At 32.8% G+C, this 10,262-nt stretch overlaps 1 protein-coding gene across 1 annotated transcript; it reads right to left on the minus strand.

Annotated features, from left to right (window-relative positions):
- Positions 1–264: 264 nt before the first annotated feature.
- Positions 265–8,170, minus strand: LOC113235150 (membrane-associated progesterone receptor component 1-like). Its single transcript, XM_026470747.1, has 3 exons — positions 7,832–8,170; positions 7,571–7,720; positions 265–2,098 (listed from the first exon to the last, which is right to left on the minus strand). The coding sequence occupies exons 1-3, from the start codon at positions 8,154–8,156 to the stop codon at positions 1,980–1,982; spliced, it is 594 nt and encodes a 197-aa protein (XP_026326532.1). The 5' UTR covers positions 8,157–8,170; the 3' UTR covers positions 265–1,979.
- Positions 8,171–10,262: the final 2,092 nt, after the last annotated feature.

The raw sequence follows: 10,262 nt of genomic DNA on the forward strand, positions 1-10,262 counted from the left end.
GTGGAATAAAATAACATTTCATTGTGCGAAAGTGTTTTCCGCATGCAAGCAGCTAGTGAATGCAGTCGACAAATATTATATCTATAATATTCTATCGACTATTAGTCACGCTTATGCGATAGCCGAACATGTTTCATTTGAATCATCATCAGCCTATTATTCGTCCAACTGCTGGGCACAGTTTCATTTAAATTGTCAATTTTTGTAAGTTCACATATACTAAGTACATACATATACTGTATTTAGAACTGTCTATTAAAAATACAAAAATATTTAAAACTATTTCATTTTAACGCTATGTAGATAATCAAATCCACCTGTTTTTATTAAAAGGTATATTAATAAAACTTGATTTCGATACTAGTAGGCAACTATAACGTAATTAGGAATCATAAGAACGTCGTAACATTCACAATTTAGACATTTTTGGCAAAATCTTAGCTTCTTTCACATTTTATCGATAAAACTGTCGACAACAACTACATGACTATTTAAAATATTTTTATGAAAACTGGCAACCCTGCAAGTGTCATTTTACTCCGTCTTCAAAAAAGACATACTATAAGAATGTCTCCACACAAGCTGGTAAAAAAATGCTTTATGTTCATGCTATAAGAGCCTCTGACCGGTTTACTGCGATTCTTTGTCGATAGCTGTGGTGGCTCCCTTATTACCTGCAGCATACTTATACGCATTCAGTATGATTAGTATTGCTTGATGGGTACCAATGTCAAATCTGGATATTGTGGACACGTTTCTTCAAATTCAAAATATATATAGTGAAGGCACAGACCACATACGCGAAACTCTAGTAGCTTGCCTTGTAAAGCGAATCGTTTAATCTTGTCAGACACTAACTGTGCAACGTACTGGTAAAAGGTACAAGGTACTAGATTTTGTTTAAAAACTAAGTCACCGAGTAAAGGATGATGACCATTACTGCTTTCATTCTACTTTGCATGTCCCGCAAATTCATATTTTTAATTATCCTACATTAATTAAAACTACATTTTGATAATAGTCTCGAACCCATCAAAGCAGCAGTTTATTATAAATTAAAAATCTAATTCATTTCCGGTTCAGTATTAATGGCGACGAAAGGTGACAGATTGCAGTTCATTAAATTTATATTATTTTAAAATAAAACTTATTTTTAAGGAAAAATTTTCAGAGAGATCACAACTAGGCAGAAGAACTTCCTTACGTAGCGCAGCTGTATGCTGAAGCGCTGCTGGATGTTTTTTTCCAATATACTTATATATGAAAGATAATTCTGTAAGTTTGTTCGATTATTAGGCAGTTATAGGTTAGGAAAACTAGCTGCTTTATTATCAAATACATAAAAATCCGCTGCTTTAAATGAAAATCTAGGAATAGATTCAGAATCTAGATCTTCTGTGTTAAAATGCGCCATGTGTAGCTCATGGACATGCCAGTTTAACGTTAAGGCATGCCTCCTTATTGCACCGTTCATCGTCCTTTATCGAGTGTTTTGTGATGCGTGTTTTGTTCTATTCTGTTCAAGGTATAGCATTTTATAAATGCCACGGACAATGTCGTTGAAAGTGCAGGGCACATATAAAATTTTACTGGCTGTCGAAACGATAGAAGAATAAAATAGATACCTACGGATAACGATGGTACGCATAGCGCGTTTGAGAAACTTAGGAAATATTTAAGTACAATTCTTGGACAGATTTAGTTTGGATTGTTTGAAAGGACAGAACCAGGTTTTCAGTCAAAAAACAGCAAAGTTGCACAATTAGTAAATAGCTAAGCTTATTCCCTTACTTTATGATTCGAGTAATCTTGTAATGTTTTTACAGGTACGTCGTAATTAATTTAGTTCTTCTTTGAGATGACAATGACTTATGAAGAAAAACTATGTATGATTACGTTGGTCATAAAGTTAAGTGAATTAGCTTTCAGTTGTGTATGTGAGCGTCTGGGAGAAGACCTCCTCCTTCCGGGATGGATGCCTACTTTTCTTTCTTGTCTGTGTTGTTCGTGGAGTTGTCGGTCTCTTCTGTCTCCTCGTCCGAGTAGTTAATTGGCTCCTCGCCTGGCTTCAGGAGCCGCCCGACAAGGTCGTATTTCTCTGGAATAATAGAAAAATAATATAATATATGGATTAGAATGTTACAAAATATCCTTCACAGCTTTGATAAACATTTTCACACGAACGTGTCACAGGGTTAAGTACATGTCACCGTAATTTCATGACAATTGTTGTTGCAATTTCGTGTTAGAGTGGTGATTACACACGGCGACTTTATATGCAGTAGCTAATTCTCTACTAAACTAGATAAGAGCCAAAACCTTCCGCGGAATGCGCGAGGATTCTCGAACATGCGCGACAATTTCACAATTGACCATAAAGTTCATTATGCTATGTACAATATTGTTACAAAAAGTCGCTTCCATTCCGCTCCGACGCAATGTAAATTGAGCCTTATGGAATAAGAGTTTTAAGATGGGAGAAGCGATGACAGGCTGCAACGTGTATTGGCAGTGGATACAACACTTTACAGCGAATTACACATCACATACAGTGAATTACACACAGGGTTATTTTTAAAATACTAACAACCTTTCAGGACTGTATTACTAACATTATAAACAACAACTTTTGTTCCATGAGTTTTAATAACTTATCAAATTTTAAATTTCATACAAAAATAAATAGATCACTTTAAACGGTAACAACTCTGTGCAGGACGGGGGTGGAATTCGTCGCGGAGGACATTTTGGACTTTTGGACTTTGTACATATTTAATTTTTGTAAAAAGTCATGGAACAAAAGTTGTTGTTTATGACAGTAGTAATATAGTCCTGTGAGGTTATTAGTATTTTAAAAATAACTCTGAATATACCACGTCCTACAGATCTCCGGTAAGATCAAAAACTTTAAAACGAAATAAGATAAAATGTATTTTCATATAATGTTACAAGTGAACATTTTAAATGCCCAGCTAGCTGCAAAACAAATGTAGTTTCGTCACACACAATGGCTATAAACAAAGCTCTGTTAATAGAGTAATTAGTCTAGTTTACACGTTCGAATCATTTAGCCAAGGTGAGGTCTGTTCACTCTGCGTACTAAATACTATCTGTTGTCTTTTATTTTAGTAGCCTCTTCCTGTGCCAGATATATGTATACATGACACTAAACCACGGATATTCACTGGCTACGATATGCTGACCTGCCTCCATCGCTTCGTCAGTTCTTTTCAATCATGTAGTTGTGTGGTTTTATTAAAGAAGTTTTAATTACAGTTGTACGTACGCCAAGGACTAAGCATCGACACAGAACAGTCAAAAGTTAAGGGTAAATATGAGAAAAACGTTTTCCTTTTCTTCTTATTTGAAGCATTATTCTTTATTTATTGTAAATATCGCACGTGAATCCAAATACTGTCGTAACTCAAAAATGATTGAATTGAAAAACACAATTTAAAAATTAAAAAAAAAAAAAACAGAATGAACCATATAGCGAATAATGGGATTCTTTTTATTTGTACACAATAAATAATCATCGACTTTTGGTAGTACTTTCATGAACTTTCAAATTGTGTTTTCTCAATTCCACAATTTTGCGTTACGACATTATGTGATTCGGATACTATATTAATAACACAATTATTTCCTGAAAAAGAATGAATATTCAAAAAACAAACTTATGCAAAATAAAAGCACATACTGATGAATGAATGAATATATTACAAATGCAGTAAGTTATATAATTTTCATGGAAATTGAACACATACATGAGATTTATGAATGGCAGTAGGAAAATGCATTGAGGAAAACCAATTCTTTGTTATTATTTATTATTCCTATAAGTATATAGTTATTATTCCTATAAGCATGAAATAAAAACCAAGATTGAAGAAATTCCATTGTATTCCAGTCAATATAACAATATGATTGATTGAAATAGTGAATATTTTTATTGTTAGTCAGTGGAATAATGTACGGAATCACATTCATTGTCTTATTAAAAATCAGCAGTTTATTATTAAATATATATAATATAATAAATAAATATTAGACAACATCACGTACGTTGCTCTGATCACAAAGTAAGTAGCTAAAGCACTTGTGTTATGGAAATCGATATCCATGTACCGACTGTACCACAAGCAACCAGACCCAAGACAATATACAAAAGTTAGTTTCTACGCTGACCCGGCCGGGGATCGAACCCGGGACCCCAGAGATGGCGACACCATGAAAACCGGCGTGCAAGCCACTCGACCACGGCGGTCGTTCAAGGATTTATAAAAAAAACCCTGAGATAAATTGTTGCAAACGCAACAGAATTATTGTGACTTAATTGAATGTAATTTTCGAAGCATTAACAAAACGCTCGTCAAGGGCGCATTACGTAGGCCGGGGGTTCTATTTTGAACCAATCGACTAACGCCACAAACATGTTATTTCATCCCTACGATATTATTTTTACATTATCTATTTAACGAACTTTTGCACGAACTAACAAAGGTCAAAAAGGACGTTCACCTTTGAATTGTACTTTCATAAGAATCTACTACTGTTTAGCAATTAATGGCTAATAACTACTGTAAACCTGTAATCTATTGCCAATATTTTACTTTCAACTATAAATCGTCTTTAATTTAACGAGCTTGTCGAGATCGTCTACATCTTCTACTTGGGTCTGGCAGCTACATAAATAATATGATCAAAATGCTGTAATGGGAAAAATTGTTGTTTTTTAATCATTTTTATCAACATGCACATATAATTTGTGTGCTTTAAAGTTGACTATATAGTTACACCACATAGTTGTTTATTGTTGTATTTAGAACTCGTAAATATTATTGACACTTAACAGGTTTACATAATCTCATGTTATATCAGTAGATTACATACCAAACCCACTAGATTTATCTATAGGCAATAACAATATTAATCTACCTAATGTTTTAACTTATCGTTACAATTTCCTTTTTATAGACAATTAAGTATTAATGAAAAATATCATTCTTATATCAGCAAGTACACATTAAAAAACAAAATATGTGTATAACATTAATTCTAACACTACTGTATAGATAAAAGATGTAGCAATGCCTAGTTTGATGTTAGTTAAGTAAGCTAAGTTACATAATAGGTGAGGTGCATAGAGAATGTAATTGACTAACTTTTCAACTTTTCCCCAACTTTGTTAATGGTTCAATGTTTATATTTTCTTCTGAACATGATGATAATGAATCGGAAATTCCTTATTTAATGTCTCGACTAACACCAGAGATGTTAATGGTTAAAGTCATTGGTGGGGGTTTTTTAAGTAGTAAAATAATCTCTGTACTAGTAAAATAAATCTAAGTATGTGGAGGAGCCATTATTGTTATGACGTCACAAATAAGTACAATTGTTTTTTGTAAAAAACGATTTCTACTACCTACTTATTACTACTACTACTACCTACTCATTTTTCAACATTAGATTGTCTTGTTGTTGACTAAACTTCATTCATGTCTATTTTTAATGCCAAAGAAAAGCTCTAAATTAATACCATGTTTTTCAAGCCTTTATTAAATATGGTTGAATCTAATATCAATGGTGCGGTTTAAAATGCTGCAGACTTTATTGTCTCTATATGGTTTAGAGTATTAAGGTACTAGCATGTGATGTTATGTTGTACTGCCTGTACTTGTTTTAAAAGCATTACTTTACAGATAAAACAATTCATTACACACCCAAAAATAATAATATCACAATCATTCGTGTTTTTCTATATTTCAAGGTGTGATATCTTAATGACATAACACAGATTGATAACAGATAAAATGGTATTTTATAAGCAATTTTTTACAAGGACATTGATTCAAAAATACATTCTCAATTATAACAATATATTAAATTGCCTCTTCTGTCCATTATTTAATCAATCAGTCTGTCAATTACTTATACACTTGTTATTGATTGTGTTCAATTATTGAAGTAAATAAAGACAACTGAAAGAAAATTGCATTTTATTCTTTTTAAAAACAAACAATTGCATCTGGGAAAGAGCATTGCGGAATGATTCCTCTGCCCACCAAAGAGTGACAGTTGATCAAAAAGCTTTCATATAGGGTATGTTGGAAAGATATTATTGCCTCATAAAAGCATTCGGAATATTCAAATCCTTTTTTTTTTAATTTATTTATTTAGGAAAACATAGTCTTATACAAATCTTACAAAAAATACATTAACTTATTAACCAACCCAGATGGTTCCATTAAATACATACAAGTACTACAAAATATGAATTTGTACAATGGACACCAATCTAAAATGAAAAGAATTGGTGACACTTATCAGAAAATAAATAAACAATATATTGTAGACACTAATTAAACCAGCTGTCAGAGGTCTGAGTTTATTCACAGGGTCCTCTGTCAAATGTAATATCTCCCACTTTTTTCTTGTATCATCAATGATACCGAAAAAATGTCAGTGTCTTTCTATTTCTTTTTATAGTACCTACATGAGCGTCAAATAAATATGTTTTTAGGGTAATTTGTAGAACTAGAGCAACATAAAAATGTATTTTTGGTAAGGGAGGAGATACTAGGAATATTAAAGTTAATTAAACAGAGTCTGTACCACCGTTCACTATTTTAAAGAAAAATTTCATCCAAAAAGACATGTCTGTTGATTAGGGTATCCATAACCTTTTGGCGGCCATTTTATAGTCCACAAAGGAGGGTCCGGATTGGTAGTCTAAAGATTTAAGAAATCTATTTGGGACTTTCTCTAGGTGAGCAATATGAAGAGCGTATTGAGGCTCCAAATGACGCATGCAAATTGTAAAAGCCATTGTAAAAAAGAGTAATATAGGATTTTATAGGTAAATATTTTAGTGAAAGGTCTAGTATGGCGAAGAATCATTCCAAGTTGCTTATAAGCTCTGTTAATTATATTATTGATATTAATGAGCTTGGCATCGAGTGTCACCATTAGGTCTCTAATTTCATGCACTCTCTTTAAATTTTAATGTTTGGTGTAAAAAAGGCTGATTAACATTTGCACTGCCTCATCTCGATCAGAAATTTTCAAATGAAAAACTGACCTGAAATCATAAGTTCCAGTAAACATTCGTAATTTTATGGAATGTATATGGGCCACTCACCTTCACTGTCTCCGAGGAGTCTTCCCTTATTCTTCTCCCATAGCATACGGGCATGCTCGGGTGTTAGGTCTATATTATGGCAGAAAGTCCACTAAGCTTGAATCACGGCACATGACAGTTAATTTCGAGTTTAAAAGCATAGACCCCTTGCACAATGTGATGATTGTTAATGTTAGAATTTGTAATACTTGGTGGCTATGGTGCTGTAGAATGACTGAATGAATGCACTTTAAATGAAGTAGGATTTTGCAAATGATACAATCCTTTTTTAACCATAAGCTAACATTGCCATGAACTATGGAACAAACTTGTAAGTAGGAGTAGAACAAATTTGTGTTAGTTACAACAATAGATCACCTACATATGATACACCTGAGCAAGTCACAGCAAGAGTAAGAAATGAAATGGTACAGTGTTGCTGGTATTTACCTCTGAACTGGGCTTCCCACTCTTTCACGGATTCCATTTCCAAAGAGTTGAGATCACTCAGATCATCATACTCTTTGTCAGAGGATGTTACTGAGAATGTGGCTAGCCCCCTCGATGCATCCTTTCCACCAAACGCCGCATATGGCCCACCTAAAAAAGTATCGATGTGCATTACGTATGTATAATTTATTCGGAAATGATAATGACGCACAACGTGTCCCTGCTATTTATAAACAGAGACGCCTTAAACAAAATACTTACCGGGCCCGTAGAAGCGGCGCCCCCGGGTCACATCGAATATCCACCCATTGACTGCAACCAAAACTCTGCCATCAGGCTGCGTCCCGTCGTATTGACGCAGTTCTGCCACCGTCATGTCTTTACGTATCTTCGGCAACTCGGGCACCGGCGGCTCCATATATACCATTCCGAATCTACTTTTCAGTATTTTATACAACAACAAAGCGATAATCGCGGTCAGCAGCAAGTTTATAGGGCTGTAAATGATCTCATTTATGATAGTAATAACTGCGCCAGGACTCTCGCCCTCGCTTGGTACCGCTTTAGATTCCGGTGCTGATGTCATGGTCGAAACACGACGGAATTTATATATGGAAACTAAACTTCTACGAAATTTATATAAATTTCTGAAAACTCCAATCACGAAATTAGTATGTAAAGCAATGTAAAGAATTAAAAAATCACAGACGGTCTGACGTCAACCATCAATCAACGATAGTGATGTGCGATCGATTTATCGATTATTCAAATAATCGGTAGGGATTTCAATTTTTGATCCATACATTGTGAAAAAAATCTAAAAAACAGTATGTCGCATTAAATGTTTGGCTTAATTTCGTTTGAAAAATGTAATTAAATGAGTAAAATTTTTATTTAACATATAAGTAAAATAAAAATACGATATAATACACATACGAACAAAAACATTAAATCAGAATAATTGTTACTAAACTGTCTCTAAATATCGAGCTTGATATGCTACTGTATTTAACCATTAGTACAAAAAGGCCATTCAGTTTTTTTCTGTTTTCTTAGTCGTTTTAGCCAATAAAAATAAATCGTTAATGTTAAAAACCAAAATATGTCATCAAGAAATGAAATTCCGTGGTTATAAGCTATGTTATTAAAAACCTTTTAGTTTATAAAATAAATATATCATTTATAGAATAAATAAATCAAAATAAATACAGAATGGGGAAAAAAAATCTGAAAAAGCTCACTTTATTAATTTCCCAAAAAAATGTGCTTTAAAAGAAAACTGTAGTTGACATTTCCTTTTAAAGGAAAACATTGCAACCAAAATGTAAACATTTTAAAAACGGTTTCATGATAAATATGAACTTTGTAATATGATATTGATACTAGAAATACACTGCAATAATTTTAATGTTTATAATTCAATCATTAAGGAAAAAATTAAAATTATTATCTAATAAATGACTGTGTTATTGTCTTTTTATAACAAATATAATAGTTTCTGCCTGTCCCAATGAAAGACAGAAGGGATGGTATGTGTTTAAAGGTACAATAAGCGCTATCTAGTTAAGAGTATGAGTTGACAAACAATATCACAACCATAGGTCGGAAAAAAGTGTTCCAAATGTAATACATGTATAGATGTAGTAGCTAGACATGCCTTTAGAGTTGTTAAAACCACAGTATACATTACTTTTTTCGAATTCCTGATTTCCGGAAATGGTTTTACTACTTCGTGAGACAAAAGCTACTCACCTAGTAGTTTTATCTTACGATATTGGACGACGACGCTGTAAATGCGATGTTGCAGTAGATAACTAACTTTTCATTACAGTAATACTGCTTGGCGGAAAAAATAAGTATGGTAGCAGTATTTCCCTGGACGTTCGTTCACACAAGGAGCTTTACTGCAATGCTGATAATGACGAATAATGCTTAAAACCGTTTTCTGAAATCCGGAATTCTTTTTTTAATAATGAATTAAAATTTGGTGGTTTTAACAACTCTGTATCACTCTTTGTAGCTATATTTATACAATATATGTGGAACATCTTTTTCCATCCATTGGTTTTTTTCATACATTAATTGTAATTAATTACTTGCATATTTCGCACGATGAAAATATTATTATCTTATGCAAAACGTATAATTTATGATGATTTCGAACGTTTCTAAATGTCAAAACCACGGCCTAAAATACCGATTATTAATGAAAAGGTGAAATTTAACTTTTTCGATTACAAAAGAAAATGGCAGCACATCACTAGCTACGGCGACACATGCATGTTGGAGAGATAATAATACTTGAAAGTCAGAAACGTGAAAGAAATCGATTCTTAAAATCATATTGACTAAAAAAAAAATTATATAATATTATCTTCTTCTGCAGGTTCATGAGTACTGTTGGGTAATTTTCAGAAAAAAAATCAAATAGTGGAACTTTCAGGTTATCCTGGTATGCCAGAAAAACTGGAGAAATGTAGTTTGGAATATTTATTCATATAAATATAATATGTTCTACGTTTAGAAATATCTTTTGAAATTTTATTTAGCGTGAATTATAAAATGAACTTGTATAGATCTATGAGCTATAACTTAAAATGACCGAAATTTAAAATGACTTCACAACTTAGTTAGAGGATGGAAAAAAATATAATCTAAGCTTCACGACAGTGAAAAAAACCTCCAATAACCA

Source organism: Hyposmocoma kahamanoa, unplaced genomic scaffold (genome assembly GCF_003589595.1).
Source record: "Hyposmocoma kahamanoa isolate Upper Pololo Valley unplaced genomic scaffold, ASM358959v1 87, whole genome shotgun sequence".
Lineage (NCBI taxonomy): Eukaryota > Metazoa > Arthropoda > Insecta > Lepidoptera > Cosmopterigidae > Hyposmocoma > Hyposmocoma kahamanoa.